At 39.1% G+C, this 20,131-nt stretch overlaps 1 protein-coding gene across 4 annotated transcripts in view; it reads left to right on the top strand.

The window, feature by feature from the left end:
• APP (amyloid beta precursor protein) overlaps positions 1 to 20,131 on the top strand; it is a 213,010-nt gene that overhangs the window by 175,066 nt on the left and 17,813 nt on the right. For 2 of the 4 annotated variants that reach the window (XM_038187846.2, XM_038187834.2), the window contains 2 exons: positions 8,702 to 8,923; positions 15,718 to 15,771. In XM_038187846.2, the coding sequence (XP_038043774.1) occupies positions 8,702 to 8,923; positions 15,718 to 15,771 (276 nt within the window). The remainder of the gene's footprint in view (positions 1 to 8,701; positions 8,924 to 15,717; positions 15,772 to 20,131) is intronic. The other 2 variants (XM_038187849.2, XM_038187842.2) reach the window with 1 other exon arrangement.

Raw genomic sequence — 20,131 nt, 5'->3', positions numbered from 1 at the left:
CATTTTTCATCAGTGCAGCTTTCTCCTGCTGTGCAATTCTCATATGCCTAATTTAATTGAAAAATGTGTTTTCCTCAATAGTTCTTGCTAGGTGGGGCTTCAGTCCTCTCGTTTCTCTATTTCCTGCTATTATATCGTAGATATGAAAAACTGTGTAAAAAGCAGTCAGAATAGTCTGTACCCCGCTTAATGTATATATTTGCTCTGTTTAATTAACAGTTTTCTTTAGAATACTCAGACAACCTAGCTTACATTTGGCCTATAAAGGGCTAAAACTGGAGATAATAATTAGGCAAAATATAGTTTGTCTGAAGCAGGTGCTGTACAGTTCAACTTAGGTGAATTCTAATTTAGATTACTACAAGTGAGTCAAATCTATGATGCTCTCTTATAACCAAGGGAATCAGGTACAACAAATTAAAAACTTGAAAATATCAGGATTTATATATTTTTTATGTATTATTTAATGGTTTCCAAACTGCCTGAAGAGTTCAGTACAGATCAGAAAATTATGTGGGATTTGTACTCTGAAGTGTAGAAGTATTTACAGAAAATAATGGGTAACTGACTTCTTGCAGGTGTTAGGAGTTTTAGGTTGTACCATACTTTTGAGTATTACTATGTTATAAGGGTGGCAAATAATCTCATCATCTTTATCAGCAAATAAGGCTGATAAAATTAAATACTTTACAAATAAATCAAATAAATTATTTTTATACAAAAATAAGATAAAATTATTTAACTGTTTTTCATATAAAAAGGGCAGTTTCACTTATAAGCCTTTTAACGTAGGTAGTTACATGTACTTGGGTGGAGTATTGAATGCTGACTCATCTGCCTATTTTGAAGCAATTCATTCTGAATTTGACCCAATTATGGAGTCAGATTTAACTTGGAGTTTTTAACACAGTGCTGTATGTGGATCAGAATGATGATATGCAATATATGTTCATGATCATGGGATAGTTTCGATTCATTTTTTTCCCCAGGTATTTTTTAGTACTGTTTTGTCTAAATTGATGTTAGGTTACCATAATCTTACCCAGAGAGAAACGTTTCACATACAAGAACTGAGAGATCTCTGTGTTTAAAAACATTGGGCTCAGTTTACAAAAAACTGTTCTATTCAAATTTATTATGGATAGGAGTGCTGTAATATTGAAGTAGGGGTTTTCTGCATTTTTAATCCTGAGCTTTTGAGGCTGTGAATGGTGAATTATATTTCTTAGACAAGATTATTAATTTAACCAAGTTTAATGAGGAGGATGTGAGCAGGAGGGAAGGAGACAAAAGAAATGGACAAAAAGGCTTGGAGACATGAAAGGGAGAAGAAACATTGTCTTTCATTTCTATTTAAGTACTTTTTTTCAGAGATAATGCAAGCTTCTGTTGTTATTCTAGCCCACAAACTTTAATACTCTCTGCTTTTAACTAAAGGGGAAATGCAGTCATGAGTTAGATGAATGGCTATTAAATATTTTAAAAAATTATAAATGTGTAGCTACCTCTAGCCATATATCAATATTTAATTTCAGCTAATAGTTAATTTATTTAGCTGTTACGTAGCGAATGGTTTATAGTAATTACAGTATTCTTTCACTGAAGGTAAAGAATGCCATACTGGCCTTCTTACAAAAGAAGGCAAAATTTCAAGAGGTTTATGGCAGGCTCTGGAAAAAATGGAAGATGGATGATTCTGGCACTGCCTTGAGGTAGTGGTGGGAAAATTCTCGTGAGCCTCATGAAGCTCTCTGCTCAAACCTCCTGAAATCACACAGCCACATACAAGACTAAATTCGCATTGAGGTCCTTCTCTAATGAAAAAATAGTTCTTCTAGAAATTAATCATTACAAGGTAATAAAGCAAGCTTGTAAGTGTTTTGCTGAATTGGATTTTCCAATCTTTCTCATGCTTTGAACACTGTTTACTACCAGAAAATTCGTTATAACGTGATCTGCCTGCAGGACAATTAATCTGCATCTAAGTTAAACATTTTTTTTTATTATTTTTTTTTTTAATGATTTAAGTCAAATACAGTCTGCAAGTCAAATCTAACTGGAACATTATTACATGTACCTGTTTACAGGTGGAGACTTAATTAGGTTGCTTTCCTTATGTGATTTGGGAAGCATGGAAATCCGTATATGCTGAAAGAGCACAATGAGCAAGAAATAGAAAAAAATGAAAGTGATAAAGTTGTGATTTTTAAATATACATCTTAGAAGCATTATTTTTATGTTACAGGCATTCTTTTAAATAAGATTCTAGATATTACAGTCATTCTCAAGTTCAGAGGTGTATTTCCTTTAAAGTTCAGTTCTTAGACAATGGAGTGTTTTTAAAGGCTATGGAATGGTTCTTTTATTAACTTGTTTCTAGGGAAAATTTCTTAGGTCTGCTGTTTCATGATATTTTAAAATGTTTCTTTTTCTGAGAACTTGAAAAGCCTTTTTAACTTACTGAAAGATTTTCATACACTTAAGAAATTTTTGAAGTCTGAAAAATACTGCTGCCAGTTACTTTTGCCTTAGTGTCTCTAGAGGACAGAAGGTAAGAACTATGAAATACTGTTTTCCATGGTTCTTGCTCTTTCAGTCTCAGTTTCACCCTAATAGAGATGTATTGCACTATAAAAGTTTCCAGGTAAGAAGAACTGTGGTGTAATTTCACAGGCTAGCCTAGCCAGCAGAACAGAAAAAGCTTAAATCTGATGGAGTGATTGCATTTCTTTGTCAATATGGATCTGAACATTGTAGGTTGGGTTCATTTATAGTACTTCACAGGACTGATCTAGCACGTTTTTATTTTATCATCGTCTTCAAAACATACAGGTAAAAAAGCCACTCACACCTTCAAGTAGGCAGGTCACTTTCCATGAAGTTCTCGGCAGCGTTGCTCCCTAAATTATATTTGACTTGTACTATTAAAATGCATTAGTTCAACACTGAATACCACATAATTGTGTTTTGCAACTTGATAATGTCATAATTATGACATCTAGTAGTATGTAGCATTATAATCTTATGATACTCGATTCAGCAAGGCACTGTAGAGTAATTATATGCTTGGAATTCAATGGAGCTTAGCTCTTTCTGGTTAGGTGCAGACTTCAGTGTGATTAAATTTAAGCACGTGCTTGAAATTTCCTCTAACTTGAGCACAGGCTGGAGGAAATGTCCACTGTATTTCCTGGCATATTCTTTCCTTTCACCTCAGAGGAGAAAATCCTACTTGATGCAATGAGTTACGTACCCCACAGGATATACGAGTGACTTACATACCTTTCTAACTTTGTAGAATTTGCATTCACTGGAGGTACAGACAGCACTTTGGACCAAAAAAGTTACCTATCAAATCCTTATTTGTGCTCACATCCTCACTTCGCATTTTGGAGCTGCTTACACAAACCCTTATTTAGAGTGTGTCTCAGTAGAGGTGACTTATGGAGAAATAGATTTGCTTTCTGAATCTGAAATACATCTGTTCATTTGCATGAAGTTTTTGGCGATGCTACCTGCATAACTGTTGGCTAGAACTATGTATTGTCAGTTTATATAGGAGCTCTAATACAAATGCAGGTATTCAGGTAAATAATATTTTATTTTGTTTTAAAATATTCACCAAGGCAAAGCCCTTAAGGAGGCCTTGTTTTCGTATTTACTAGTTGGGAGGGGGTTGATTCATAAGGCTGACAAGATGCAGACATTCAAATTTAGTTAAAACCTGACTACATTATATCTATGCAACTCCTTTGGGCACATGCCTGTGTTGAAGATTATGAACTGTGACATATTGAATTAGCCCATAAAGTAGGTACACAACTGAAAGCTGCATCTAACCATGTTACATCTTATCACGTGCCTTATTATAAATGATTGTGTAATTGTTCTTAGTAATCCTAATAGTGACATAAAACATTTTCATGATATAAACTTTCTTAAAACTAGTATAAGATAATATGCATGCGCATGCAAATGAAGCAATCACTATGACTCAGGCACATAATTTCTGCCATCAAGAAAAATAAGGAAGTTTCTGGCACTTCTTAATTTGTCATTTTTGCAAGCACATGCTCAAAAGCAAGCATAATTTTGGGAAAACCACATGTTCAATTCAGACTCGATGGTGACCAATAAGATGATGATTACGAGGCAATAAGACTCTGCTCTTGTACCGGTTTATTTGAATTGGTTCCCAAACCTGTATTTGGTGAATCAGTATGTATTCTATCATGTAGATGTAGATTTAAAAGGGAATTTTGACCTTGGGGTGAAACTATGGCATGTAATTTGATGGTGTCGTAATTTGTGTTTATAAGAGGTGTTTTGACTGCATTTCATTTTTAAACTGGTTTAAGACCTTAAATAGATTTATAGAACTAACAAAATGGTAACCGCCAATTTTAAAATTGCTTTTTAAGCAAATTGAAGAGTCTTGCACATGATAGTGAAAGCAGAGCTTTTTGTCTGGTAGATACCCTCCATCAAAAGAAAACGTAGCAAAGAGATGTTATAACTACTTTTGGAAATTGTAAATTATTAACTATGAACTAAATCATGATTTGAAAGATAATTAATGAATTGTTCGTGTTCCAGAGTAGCAAATGAAGATGGTTTGCATTAAACTTCCTCTCGTTGTAGCTTTGCCATAGGGCTGGGTTAAGTATGACAGAGTCCAACATTATAAACGGTGTTGTATGCCAACAAAAAGTAGACAAATTTACAGTGACAAAATAACATGTTTTTTTTTACTGCTGTAAGACTCGATCACCTCTTTTAGGATTTGACATGGTCTTTGCTATTACGGTGCACTTAACAAAGCCTATTTAGTATAAGCATAGTCTAGGGACACTGCAAATGAGCTGCTTTCAAACAAGACAACATCCACCAGAAGCTTTTGTAACAAATTTTATTTTCTTCTGCTCTTTCTTTGGCTTCCACTCTGTTTCTCTTTGCCAGAGAACAGGGTAAGAGTGGTCTTGAAAGGAGGTTGTAGTGGTATTACCCTTGTATCTAGTTCCCCAAAGATATTTCACTTTAATTTTTCTCAGTGCTGCTGTTTAGTGGTAATAACCCATGGGGAAATGCATGCAGTGAACCAAAGAATGAGGGAAACTTCCTCAGAGATAATGGTAGGTCTGAGAAGTGTTTCACTGAAGTAACAGCACTGAGAACTCTTTCATCCTGAGAAAGAGGGGTTTGAGTGTCTGAAGGGGACTTTCTGCACATCCTGGGATTCCTGTAGGTAGAGCAATGGTGCGCCCTCACACCAAAACCAGAGCTACTGGGAGATTTGAGGTTTGAGCTGAGGGAGGTTTTTTCCTGAAGTCATGATCACTTCTGAGCACAGGCTCTCAAAACAAAACAAAAAAAGTTTCAACATCCTCCTTATTCTCCTTTGACAGGACGTAACACAATGTTACAAGGAGATAATGAGCTGAGAAACAGCAAGTCTATTACAGGAAGGTTGTCATGGGGGTTTTTGTCCTGTTGGTTTGAGGAGAGATGAAATTTTGAAAAGCAGCCTAGAATCTGTGTATTTTCAGTACCTAATAATGAAGACATTCACCACACAAAGAAAAACCCTGGAACAGTCTTGAATGCACATCCTAGCCTCCAGCTGCATCTGTACTCCCTGCTTATTTAGGGAATTGTCTTTTGCGGGGTGGGGAAATTGAATTGGCAACTGTGAGATGGGGAGGGAATGCTTTATTGATGGGTAACAGTGAGGCTGTATGGCTTTCCATTAGCGTAGCTGATGATTCAACTAGACATCAATACCCTGAACAAAATCAACACTGAAAAAATTGATCTTGGAATTTGCCAGCTAGTGTCAATAACTGGAAATCCTAGGGCAAACTTTTTTTTAGCAGCTTAGAGATTGAAACAATTGTTTGCAAATCATTTACTCAATGCAGACACAGATGCCTTGGTCTGATCGACTCGAGCACAGCTCCTAAGCCAGGAACTTCTCGTTTCTCACTATAGTTCAGTGCCTGATTCATCGTGTCAGATGGGCTGATTCATTTTGGCCATTGTTTCCCTGCTTGTAAAAATGAATGCAATCATAATCCGCTTATTGTAATATCTGCCTGCCTCACTTGAGCTATTGTGCAGGTCACTTCGTGTCTGCGTTGTGTGCTGCAGCTGAGTGGGGAACAAGGGAGCCTGCAGCCACCGGTGCCGACTTGCTCCCAGTTGGGCAACACTGAGAGATTTTATGTCCTCATCCCTCCCAGCCTGTAGCCACGGGATCGTGATGCGAGTCAGGTGCCCCGGGTGGGCCCAGCTATGCCCTGCCGTGGCCTCCCGCTTGAGCACGGTGCCTCCCTCACTGAGGGCAGGTCCTGCTCCCTCTGCCCATTCTCCTCCACGCACCCTCTGTCCTTTCCTAAGGGCAGGAGCTTAGCGTACATCAGCAGAAGGGAGCAGGCAGGACAGGCAGACAGTTGCCCTGGCACAGGAAGTCGTGGAGGATCAGCACTGCCTGGAGAAAAGGGGTGCCTTGGGCACAGCACCCCCAGCGCTGCTCTGTGCCACTGCTGCATGGGCTGCAGCCTCTGCAGCTGCCCTGCATAATCCCCTAGGGGCAGGGAGGACAGTGGGAATGGGATGAGTTGCACCCTGATGTCTGAAAGGCTTGCAGGTGCTAAGACACTCGATGCTACTTTTGCTTTTCTGTGGTCCTCCACAGCTTGGTATCATAACATCCTCAGCAGGTATTGTCTGTGGCTCCCTGCACAGCACTGGGAAATCAAGCTTCTCACTCAGGCTGCTAATGCCAAGCTCCTTTTTTTTGTAAAGTCTCATCTTCCATAACTAATAAAAATTAACATCCGTCATGTGATAGAGTGTCTGCTCGCAGTATTGAGTTGCTTTGGCTGTGTCTCCTCTGATACAAGGAGACGCTTTAATTTGATAAAGGATTAGTGTAAATGCAGTGGGGAGAAAAAAAATCAACTTGCCTTCTGAGCTGAAGATTTATTATGTATCTTATAAAATAATATTGTTTTCAATAAAGTGAACATGAAGGGAAAAACAATTCAGTGTTCTGCAGGCTTTCTGCACTGTCCCACTAAGTCATTCTAATGAACAAATTCAATGACAGAATTGAATTTTCTGTACACATTAGCAGTAACGTTGGCTTACTGTCTACTAACGCAATTACTGCTTAAACAGGAAAATTGGTTTTAAAGCATCAGTTTACAAGATTTAAGACCTATCCTGGCCCCAGGGCTTGCGTTATAACTTTTTGTTTAGTTTTGATGTTCTGACTTTGGTGTACTAAAAAACAAAGCGTGGCAGAGAATTGCATCAGCTGTCTGACTAAGAGGTGGTCTTTACGAGACATTGCAGAGCAGAGCCCTCATACATCATCACTGACAAAGGCAGTGAAGCAGTGCCAGCTCTCATGCTCTTGAGTTGGTGGGGATTCTTATTGAGGGCTACTGCATGGGTGCAGGATGGTGGTATGCTGTGGTGTAAGCTTGAGAGGGAAATAAAATTCAGAAGATGTCACTGGGGGCTCATATAAAGCTCCGGTGTGGTTAGAAATGTAGGTGCAATTTCTCGCTGACGATACTGGGAAATGAGAGGGCCCCTACGGAGTGACAAAAAGGGTCTAGCAGTGGAGTGGTGATTCCTGTCCCTGAATTGCTCTAGATTTTGGATATGGATATGAAGCAGTGACAGTGAGTTGGTCATTAATGAAGGGAAAGGAGAAGACGGTCCTATGAAAAACTTTTATATTGTCAGCTGTCGCGTGTGTACATGTGTGCGAACACTTGCACTGTAGTACTGTAACCTTCACAGTGTTTGATTCTGAACTATTTAGCACTTTAACAGCTGCATACTAATTACATTGACACATTTTTAGCAATTACTTGTTATCTTCTTCATAGCAATTGCTTGCTTACTTGAATGTGGTCTTGTGCACCAAGTTTTTTCAAAGTACATGCAAGTAATGCAGTGCCCCTACAGGAAAAAAAAAAAAAAAGACAACAAAGGGGAAGATCAAGAATGGACTGACTTTGATGTGAGAAAAGAGTTGGAATAATCAAGCACACACAACCTCCAAGCTTATTTTTAACGCTGAGTTGGATAGTTTGTCCTATACATCTGATGGACCTGGAACGTGCTTTCATTGTTCTCACCTTGCTGTAGGCCCCCGAATAAATAAATAAATAAACAAACACAAACTAGGTAATATTGCACAGCTTTAAATCCTGATTGCTCATAAAACAATTTGCTTACATATGTTAAAAGAGCAAATGTTTCTATAGATTCAGTGTTACAGTAGGCCCAGTTTAATACAGTAAGTGTTGCAGTGATTCAGGATTTTAAGAGCAGTGACAGGCTTTGGATAAGTGAGCATTTAAGAAAAAGGAGAACTAACAAAGATGTTCCTTCCTGTGGGCATGTTAATTTAAGGGAACACGCTGAGTTGAAGGAAATGGAAGCACAGCCCTGTGATCTGTGGTGTTACATGAGTTGAAAACAGTATTGAACAGTTCTGGTTGATGTTTAAAAGAAGCGCTTAGCATCAGTGCTCAGCTCAGAGTTTTGATGATCACAAGCATTTATGTTTTTCTTTATCATAAGAAAGTAGAATCTTACGACAGTAAAAATTCTCATTACACTGGAAATAGGTGCTCAGACATGCAGGCTATTTCAAACAATTTCTGCGTTCATTTTGTTGCAGATGAATTGCTTCAGAAAGAGCAAAACTACTCTGATGACGTTCTGGCCAACATGATCAGCGAACCTAGAATCAGCTATGGAAACGATGCTCTCATGCCTTCATTGACAGAAACTAAGACCACAGTTGAACTTCTTCCAGTGGATGGAGAGTTCAGTTTAGATGACCTTCAGCCATGGCATCCCTTTGGTGTTGATTCTGTTCCAGCCAATACTGAAAATGAAGGTATGTGCAATACTGGGAAAAAATACAGAATATGCTGAATTGGGTTTTGTGATTCCTCTTTCACTTTGCTCACTGAAAATTGGCATCTTTCTGATGTAAGGAGGAGAGAGGTCTCAACTCTAAGTTTAGAACTGATCTGCCAGCCATTTCTCTTTATTTGAACAGAGAATCCTGGCTAAAAGTGGCAACGTAGACACAAAGTAAATTTCAGAGTTTAACTTACTTCTCTTTAAAAACAGATCAAAATACAGTCCAGCAAATTGTGAGTGTCTTATAAAATACATGAGGATGAGCTAAGGGAGATAAGTTGTCAGATGTGATAGAATGAGTATTTTAATTAAAGAAGAGTTTTTTAATTGCTGGCATGACAATAATTACAGATGCAATACAGTCCCATCATGAGAGGCTGGAGGTTGTTTTTGGTTGTTCTGGTTGTCTGGAATGCAGAAATGTTTCTGTGTACACAGCAATGCAAATGATGACTTTTTCCTGAGGAGTACTTTATGTTGCTCATGGGCTAATCTATTGAAGTGGCTGCATAATATTTTAATAATTTATGTATAATCTGGAATTGGTAGTTCACTTAGGTGCCAGAACCAATTAATCAGAGACATAAGGATCCCTGATCATGTCATTCAAGTTCCTCCTCTTGTGTTTGTTTTCCTTTACCAGTTCAACTCCACCCTCATTAGTGCTAAGTTAATCTCAATAGTGAAAGTTTGTAGCTGCAAAACCATGAGTCGCATAAAGGCTGGAGCTACAGAAACATTTTTTAATGCAGATCTGTGTTTTGTGGCTCAAGAGTAGCTGAGATGCACAGACATTAAAGTCTTCCATGCAATCTTTTGAAATCACTGGCTTAGGCTATACCTGCTCTCAAAGTTTTGAGTACCCACCTTGCACAGTTCTCCGTCATGTAGTGTTTTCCTCTTGGTCTCACTTCAGCATGATGCGTGAGAGGCTGTGGGCAGCTACATGCTCGGTGACAAAATAAGGGCTGTGGACATGGATTTGTCAGGTCTACTGCTGGTGCCAGCGGATACCAGTGGAGTCAGAACCAGTTTTATGATCAAAACAGGTAATCCCAGGGATCAGAGAAGCCAAAGATCCAGGCTAAAGACATGGCTAGGATGTGAGCAAAGGTCGACTAATAAGTGAAATGGAAGCATACCAAATATGAGGGGAAGAGACTGGGGCTAAAATCAGACCGCCAGGAAGTCAGCACAGCAGGTAGGGACAAAGAGAAAGAGCAGAGAGAGAAGGAACAAACTCAACCAGACTGGCTAGCAGCAAGAACCAGAAGAAAGTAGCTGGTGACAAGGACTCTGGACATATCTGGAGGGCAACTGCAGCAAGTGATGCGCTGAGCGGCTGAGAGCAGCTGGCTGGGTTGCGTCAGGTGCTGGCAAGTAGCACAACCTGCTGACCAGGCTGGCAGGCTGAACTCCAGCCTCCCAGTGAGTCAGCTGTGACTCGCTATAGCGCAATTGCTGAGGCTGGCTGCCAGGAGCAGACCATGGTCCAGCTGGTGGCATCTCCCCTGCAGAAATTTTCCAGTGCAGCACTCTCTGCAGCTTTTCCCATAGTTGCAGTATACAGTGCATCCATTTCTTTGCCTACTGCCTGCTTTCATGAAGCTTAAGGGGGAAAAAATTAGCTTTGAAGTCTGTCTGCCCAGCTTTCAAAATGTGCTGATTTCAGCCATCAAGTTCAGAAGTTACTAGGTGTACAGGTGCACTCAGACATACCACAGTTTAATCACACAAGCCTTTTTTCCCTTCAGAAACCAAGCTAAGCCCAGAATTTAATAAAGAAAGGTACATACTTCAATGTGACACTGAATTCCCTAGGCAAGTATTCTGGGCATGGTTATCCTTTTAAAATGTATGACAGCAAATAAGAAACAAAAACTTTTCTGCCTTGAATAACATACTGTTTAATTACAAATCCCTGTGTATTTTAGTGCATTACATCATATGTTGCAGCACTTCTTAACATTTACTGTGGGAATATCTTTTAGCTTTCATGACTTCAAATTGGTTTGGGGTTTGTTTGTTTGTTTTTATATCAGGATTGTTTTTGTCATGAAGTTACTGCAGGCAAACAATTTTATTAGTCCAGCCATTCTTAACGTTTAAATATGCACAGTAAGAAATAGAAATCATTTGATGACTTTAAACCCCTGTAAGTCTTCTTTGTTTCCCATTTGATTTCTCTGTCATCTATCCAAACCATACTGTCAAATAATAAGTGTTGTTAATATCATAATTTCTACAATGCCTTCTTTTTCTCTTTAGATACCCTCTTTGTGCCTTTGCCTATAGTATGAAATGGGAATTTCACAGCCTCCTATTTTTCCTTTGTGTTTTCCTCTATGATAGTCCAATCCCAGACTTTGTTTGTGACTTTCCAAAATTGGCATTTGTTTTGTTATAATTTGGAAAGTAGCAGGAAGTAAATAACAACTGAAACAATTTTCTCCTTCCCTTCCTCTCTGCCTAGGGTCTCTTTGCATAGTCTGTTTTTTTATATAGTATGTTCCCCTTTCACCGAGAGGTTTTTGTACTATCTGCAGCATTGAGCAAGTCAAGTAAGTTCAAAGAGCATGTGCTAGAGAAAGCTCAGATGCTGTAGGGCACCTATATGGTGCAGTATTAAAGACTGCCAGCACCTTTTGCTGCTGGGAGATGCTGAGCATGCGAGCAAAGGTCAGAGAACCGAGGACCTCAGCAGTTTGCAGGACCTGTTTGCTTGGGGGAGGGCTGAGGGGGCTCAGCACCATCAAGCAAAGCGCAGCATGTTCCAAGGGAAGGGCCTGGTGTCTGTGAAATCTGCAAAATAGCAGACTGCCAGAGGACTTCGAGATGGCAAACAAGTTGCTGGCTCAGTTGTTGATACTACTTTGGTCTAGTGTGAAAGCTGAAGTCAAGTTTTTAAAACTGATGAACACAAATCCAGCATCCTAACAGCTCAGCACTTGCAGATAGGTGTCTAGATAGAACGAGAGTCCTCACAACGAAGAGTTTTTACGCTATATAGCAAGAGGTTTATTTAATCCAGGGCAGACACCAGGTAAATCATTCCAAACTTGTGTAACTGTCAAAACTTTCTAATGGAGCCATTGCTGTCTGAGAGGCAAAAAAAAAAAAGATCCAAAAGCAAGCTGGGTTAGGAACTGGGATCCCCCCCATCCAGCACAACAGTCACAGCAGCATGGCCTGTTTTTAATGAACTGTTCATGCCTAAATCAAAATGAGACTGTGGAAAAAAGTGGAAGGAAATGCATCCATTAAGTCTTACTTTCAAGGTGTCCAGTGTCCAGCATACAAGTAATGAAGATAAAATACTGCAAATAATGCCTTACATTTGTAATTGATTCCCATGACTGTTTTATTCCATGGCCTAATCCTAGGTTTCACCCAGAAATATTAGTAACATGTTGGATTGATAAATTGCCATATAATCTTAAAGTTTCGTAACTCCATTTGAAATTTTCCTTACCTACACTGCATATTTAGATAAAAGGATAAGTTTTATGCAAACAGTTTTTACTAAAATGGCCTTTTCAGATAAGTAAGTTAAAAAATAGTTAAAAGTCTAGCATAGCTCAGTAGTTTTGCAGAACATTTTTTTCTCTCTTGTTTCCTTGAGATAAGTTTCCCAGTAAATGTCCACAGAAATGTATCCAAGGCAGCAGGCAATGCACTACACTACTCCAATGGCTGAACACATCTAGCGTGTTGTAATACAGTCTAGGTTAATGGAAAACGCTCACAGGACACCATACACGGCATCACCAAACTTTCAGGAAGTTTCACTTTTGACTATTGAGGAAGTTGCATTTTGGCAACAAAAATGCACCTTCAGTACTGGGGGGAAACCCCAACGACTGTGAAGCCTGTGACATTGACAAGGTCATGGGAATTTACATAGGATCATTTAAGTTGGAAAAGACCCTTAATTTTGTTATCAATCTGATGGGTTTAATGTTTTACTCTTTTTACATCACCATGAAGATAGAGTTATCCTTAATGACAAAGTATTTTTTTCCCTAAGTAAGATTTTCATGAATGTGCTGTTACCCTTATGATCTGGCCAGTTACTCCATGCAACACTGTTGTTGGATGGGTGAGTACCACATAGCTCTCCTTGCCCTATGGTTTGTACCAGCTTTTGAGATTTTTGATTCACCTTTATTTTATTTTTGGAAAGATAAAAAAAAAAAAAAGCAATCTCATTCCCTCTTGCTCTCCCGAGATGTATCAGATGTAAGGTGAAATGTGTACATAGTATGAAGCCTGTATTGTTAGTGTATCTTTAAAAAGGCAGATATTTAGTAATGAAGCTTCATGAAGCTATATGGAAAACATTTTCATTCTTAATTCTTGTACTTAAATGCATAGGGAAGTGCATTCAAGAGAAATGTGATGATTCTGGAGTATCAAAACGAATGCAGTTTCTATAATTATACACAGTACATCTTTGAGTTTTGGCTGTTCATAAATGCTGTAATAGGTTTAAACTTCTCCCTTCTGTATGAGCTGTTGTGAGGCAGTGTGCTCCAGCAGGGAAGGCGTGAGGAAATCCACTGACAAGATTTTCAGAGTTAACTGCTGCTAGTGCATACATCAATACAGGGACAAGCAGGTCTTAAAATGAAACAGATATTCAGAAGGTGGCAGCTCAGTGCTCTCCAGAAATCACCTGTCTTTGTATCATGCACCATGGTGCACACTTTTGGCACCATCTGCTTTGGAATACCCATGGCTCTGAGCTTTTTTCCTGGTTTTGGTCCCAAAATTGGCTCATGACCCTGAACAAGTCATTTCACTTCTCTGTCAGTTGTGGAACGCTGGTGTTTGCCTCTCCCCTGCAAGCTGCCAACAAAACCACAGATAACAAGAATTACTCATTGTTATTATTAATACTTTCACCTCACACCAGAAATCCTGCATTACCCTGAGGTCAGGTCCATGCTTCCATACAACAGAAGTTTCCTTCATCCTTTTCTCCTTTCAGCTACCCTTATTTTCACTGCTACCTACAACCTGCTCAGTTCTCCATATCTACTGGCATGATCCTTTGCCAATTTCCTGGTGATGGCAGGGTTACAAAGTGCCAAGTGAGACGGAAATAAAAGCCTTCTAGGAAGTGGGGAGTGGTGGGAGGACAACAGAGGAGGGCTTTGCAAAGGGCATTTGGGTGATGTTGGTCCTTGGTTGTTTCTTCACTTCAGGCTTTTCCACGAAAAATTGCTGCTGACATACCTAAGGGTTGGTGCCAGCAGTATTGGAAAACCTAGCAGAAGACTTAAGAAGGAAAATACTCAAAATTGTAGCCTTTAGTTAAGGATTTAAATTGTTTTTTTTTTATACAATACTATGGGGGAAAAGCAGTTATGTGGTCTCCTAGTGCCACTCTGAACTGTTGTGAAGAAAAGTGGTTTGATGGCTCATCTCTGCAGCACCAGACCAGCAAGCTCTGGGGAAACTTTTCGCTTCTGTAACAGTAAACAAGTTGAATGTGCAGATGCACTTTTAGACTGCAGCTACTGTAATGTTTACTGTTTTTTTCCAGAGGCAGGAGTTACTGCAGTCATCTCATGGGCACAAAGGATATGGGTGCCACTTATAAGCCTGTAGGTTCTGTTCGTCAAGCCCATAGTAACACAAAGTGACAGACTTCCTAGGAAGATGGGCAGTCCCCTTGCTTCAGTCAGCAGTGTCATCAGGCTAGCATGGTTTTCTAATGCAAAACACCATGATCAGTTCTTCCTGATGGAAAACTGTGGTTTTGCCAAGTTTCCTACATTACTGTGGCTCACTTATTGCTGATTATAAGGTTCATGCCTGAATCCAGAAATTCAAACGAATACCTTATTTAAAAATTTCTGAATTCCAAGCTACAACATCATAATGTATTTCTCAATTTCTTGTTGACACTGGCACTTCCAGCACAGGGTAAATAAGAAAGGCAAAATATTGGAGCAAAGGAGGAGAGAAAGTATAGAAGAAGGAAGGGGGATTAGCCGAGGCAGTAGGTGACTTTAAGTTTTGCACATCCTTTTTTTCTACTAATGCCAGTGAGCTCCATCAGCCTGAGATTTCAGCTGGTGAAGTCTGTGTATGGTAATACAAGAGTTTTAACACTGTGTATGACACACAGTTGGGCTAGAAATGGTTGTTTCTCCTTTGAATCCCTTTCAAAAATTGGAAGACAAATTTGGTGTCTACAAATGAGAGCATACCAGAATGGAGTATTGATTGTAATTTTAAAATGTGCCTGCCTTTTTTTTTTTTTTTTTTTTCAAACCTTACAGCTAGTGCTGTAAAAAATCCCTATTGAAAAGAAAAAGGAGTCAGGATTCAGTAGGTTTGTAAGTCAGCATTGATCGAGACGTACCTGCAAGAGCTCATTGTGTCAGTTCTTGCTGCCACTTCTAATCAGATGATTGGAAAGTGTTTGCACATAATGAATACAATTTCACTCTTCAGACAGGAAGTATTTGATCCTCAATAGTTTCTCGATTTAAGCAGAAATCAGAATATGATGTAAAATTGACACGTAGCTGTGGAACTTTCCTTTTACTTTCCTTTTGAAGTTGTGTCCATCCCTTCTGTTTATTTCCAGGATTAAACTGAAGGCAGATCTTTTCTAGCTTCTGCTTTTGTAACTTGGTTTATACTGTATGTCTCTCCTGCACTATCCCAACAAAAGAGCAGTTAATTTTATCGCTTTGAGGGATTTTGTTTATCTATTGTTTGCTTTTTTGTTTCTTTTCTGTACCCACCCAGTTGAGCCAGTTGATGCCCGCCCCGCTGCAGACAGAGGACTCACCACACGACCAGGTATAGAACTTGCATGGCTTTTACCTAACCTTTTTCCCAGCATGTGTGTGGTCTGCTTGAGCTCAAATGATCACCTTTTCTTTGGCGTAACCCTCTCTTAAAATGCAATGCGATGTCCTGAACTGGAAGGTGGTATTCGAGGCATGAGTTGACACACACGGGCCACATGAGTGGTGTCTTTATCGTGGGTGTTCAGTACGTGTGCGTGCAAAGGCAGTGGGACTCAGAGCTGGCACTCACGTCAAGTTGTCATCCCTGGCAGCAAGAAAGCTTCGGCAGATGTAGGATGCAGTAGCCACAGTACCCCAGAGTGCAGAGAGCACTTTTAATTTAGGAACGTATAGTAGAAATGTCATATTCTTGCTGCAAGTATACTGTTCTGTGTAAACCACGGCTAATAAAGAATTCATCTACACCATTTTAGAAGTGCAGGGTACATCAAGATCTTTTTGCAGTGATATTTATCTTAGCTAATTCCAGACATGTAAAACTCGATACATATATTCTCACCCTGGATTCAGTGAAGACACCTCTAGGCAGTTATCCATGACATTGTAGGATAGAAAGAGGTGAGTATTTGCCTTCTGGGGGTACCAACATCTTCCTGGTGAATTCAGAGGTGGCTAGCTCGGCTCAGGTTGCAAATGCTTAGAGTTGCAAGATAATTCAGATTTCAAAAGGAAAAGGTTGCTTTCCATACTAATTTTTTTTTTTTTTTTTTTTTTTTTTTTGCTTCCTAGGTTGTTTTTCCCTCATCTCTGTTTAGGAATATCTAGAAATGGATGATTCCAGTGATTGCAAACAAACTTTGATTTCAGATTACTTCCTGACACATAGTGAGATTAGATTGGTTTATTTTAGGGTCAGAGTTATTTCAATGTCACACTCATCTTTTTTTTAAATATATATCTTTTTCTTCAGATCAGATCAAACTGATCAATCTGTCTTCTTTTTCCCTTCATCTTTTCCTCCAAACTTCTATTGGAAAGCATTATGGGCAACATTTTCTTAGTGTGTTTAAATCTCTCCCCAAACTCACTGGTATACAGGTATACTATACTGGTATACTCACTGACTACAGTAAACACTGCAGTGGGGAGTGAAGACCATATCTTCCAGCAATTGGGAGGTACGTCAAGGCTGGCCGGGTGGTGCGTTCCAGGTAGTGTCTCCAGGATACTGGTGTTTAGAGCCTTACTTCATTCCACAAAGAGAGCCAGGAAACTGGTAGAGTTCTTGTAGTATTAATGTTTGTGATTGTTAACCTGTTTAATTTCAGTCTTTGTGAAAAATCTCCTCTTAGGAGGTCCATATTTATTACTAAAGGTTATTCCTTCCTCCCTTCTATTGCCATCCATAGTCACACAAGTGACAGAAATTGCTTCTCTAAGCAAAGGATTTTCTCATACTGCCACACTGTAGTTTCAGAAGGAAATGTATTTTTTCAGGCCATTGTGTTTTTTCAGGCATTTTGTTGGTTGGGGTGATATAAATAGTGTGAGGAGTATGCCTGACATAGGTTGTGAGTCGTCTTTGTCAATGTGTGTGGTAGGCTATCAAGGAGAGGTAAAAATATTTCAACATGATCATTATGACTTGAAGTTCCCAGCAGATACAGGAAATATTACACTGTGAAGAGCACATGGAATAAAAGTAATGCCATCAAGGGGCCTTTGTGGCACTCGCTGCGTTTTAGCACAGTTCAAGTGGTGCCAGGGCTCTTGTGTTCTGCTTTTGGCATAGAGATTGAATCCCTCGGGACAGGCAGGGATGCACGCTGCATTCCTGTGTGCGATCACCTCGCTGTAGAGGCTGAAGTCTCTCTGTTGTGCCTGCCTTACAAATTTCACGGCATCAAATATCTTAGATTTGTATATAATATAAAGATTTTACCCCATTACAGTATTGTTAAATATATTGTAACAGAAAACAAAACATATTTTGTTCACCATTTCTGGTAGACCTTCATCCTTACATCTTTAATCACCGTGCCCAGATTTCTGCAAATTAGTTCTTAGTGACAGAAATTCTGTCAGTACATGCCTACCTGATTTTCCATCATCTTTTAAAAGTAATTTATCTGCCCAAGTATTTCAATTCAACAAAAAGCTGGTACCAGTCTGAGTAGCTATCATAAACTAGGAATTGTGACACGGATGGTTAATTAAACAGTGTGAAATACAAAGGAGTTCTGACAGTTTTAAAATTACTGTACTTTAAAATTATTTTACTTGCTAATTATAAATAAAACATCTATGTTAGAGTTTAAAAGAGGAAAAGTGATACTTTTTTTTTTTCTCACAGTCATTCTCCTTTTAGAGTAGTCAGTTATTATTTAGGAAAAATAATCTGGAAAATGAGGATATTATTGCAGAATGAAAAGTATTAACAGGGGGGCTGGAGGCAGATTAACACACACAGCTGCTTGTAACTTTTTGCTTTAATTGCCTGCATTCCTGTTGATTTCCCAAAAGCTTTGCCACTGTCACAGTCTTGACTTTTCAGTTTATGCTTCTGGTTGTCTTGCTGAAGTGAACTGGGTGGTTACCAGCTTCTTCAAGGTTAAAACACCTTGTCATGTCAACCTGCAACAGTCCAATCCTGAGCTTAAGATCCATTGAATGGTTTTAGCTGTTCAGAGTCACTGAAGAAAACTGGCTCTTGAAGGACCAACACAAGCACACAGGCACATGTCCTTTTTTCCTTTTTCCATTATTTTGTTACTGTTTTTCATCCACATGACATTCTTACAATGATCACTACATTTTTGTTAACAACAAATCTAGATCATGTGGGTGATATCTGTCTCCTTCCTAAAAGAGAGGTCGTTTGCTCACAGTACAGAAGGGAAAAGCAGGTACTTGGTTTGTGATATCTGGGATAACTACAGTCTTGGTACTTCAGCACATCATTCTCTCTCTTTCAAAATAAACAAATACAAACTTAGAAAAGAGGCAAGAAATGTGAAGAGTTGGCCAATCCATAAAGCAGGAAAGCTTATGAGTAGAACCAGGTTTAAAGTGTTTACTAAAATTCAAGACCAGAGTTGTCCAAATCTGTACCTCTGCTGCACTCCACCTTGACTAGCAGCAGCTGAAGCTTGAATTTGAGTCTGACATATCAGTCCCAGGGGGAGAATAATTTGTGGGGAATCCCTATTTCCTAGTATACATACAATATCTGCATGATTCACACTGGGACAAGAAAAGGAGTCTAGTGCTCCACATTTTGCTTCCCTTTTTAATCCACAAATGGGGGAACAAAAATAAGAATTATGCCTAAATCTCTCTCCTCTCATCTTCTTCCTCAAAAGGAAGTAAACAGAGGTAATAAAAAGGTCAAAGGGAAGGAAAATACCTAGATGTACTAAACAATCATCAGTGAGCTGTATTTTTTTTTATACAACCTGAGTTGTTAAGGCTTGTTCCTGCCATTTATAAATTCCTTCATACAGCGAGACAACTAAAAGGATTCAGTCTGGTCTGAAAACTTCCACAGGAAGAGCTGCAAATAGAAGGAATACTACTTTAGTTGATAGCCTAGCTATAAGAGCTTTTCCAATAGGGTCTCCTTGCCCATTCCTCAGAGGTCACTTTTGCATGATAAACATTTAATTTCTTATATCTGAATTTTGGGTAATTATTAGTAACTTTGTTCTGTTTATTTGCAGAAAGAGTCATAAAGGCATATATAAAACAGTCCAGATACTCATAAACAAGTTCCCTATTACTTGTGTTAACCCAGCAGTCTAATTTATGGAAATTGAGTAAAGATCAGAAAATTTGCCATCAGAATGGACGTTGCCTAATATCAACAGATTTCCTGAAGTTTGAGGATAGAGAAGAAAAAACGGTGCTCTGTGCAGGGTAAATCGTATCCACATCTGTTGCACAGTTGCAGCTGTAATTACATTCCTAACAGCTAAAATTGTATCACTAACAGGATGCCCACAGTTCACATCGCAAGGAGATTATGAAGTTAATTGTGTTATTTTCTTCCACACAGTGTGGTTTGGTGGTTTGTTTTTTTTTCCTATGTTCTCCCAACCCTTTGTCAGTAGATTGTTTTGTAAACATTCAGTAATTTTGAGGAGAGCTTGCACATAAAGCTGCTTCTGTGTCTCTGGCCCTTCTGCCAGTAAATCATGGTATCTTTTAATTCTATTACATATTGTAGGAGGCTGAGGGATTTTTTTATATATGGTTGCAGAGGCTCTGAAGCCTAATGACTGTTCTGCAGAATCATTAGCACATATGCTGCACTCTGTATGAGGTGAGGGCATAGAGCAGCTTAGGGAATTATTTATGATTTTCCTGACAGAAATTGCCAGGTCTTTTTCTGGTCTTGGTGATGTTAGTTC

The sequence above is a fragment of the Anas platyrhynchos genome, chromosome 1 (genome assembly GCF_047663525.1).
Source record: "Anas platyrhynchos isolate ZD024472 breed Pekin duck chromosome 1, IASCAAS_PekinDuck_T2T, whole genome shotgun sequence".
NCBI classification, from domain to species: Eukaryota; Metazoa; Chordata; class Aves; order Anseriformes; family Anatidae; genus Anas; species Anas platyrhynchos.
This window is presented reverse-complemented; position numbering and strand designations above follow the sequence as displayed.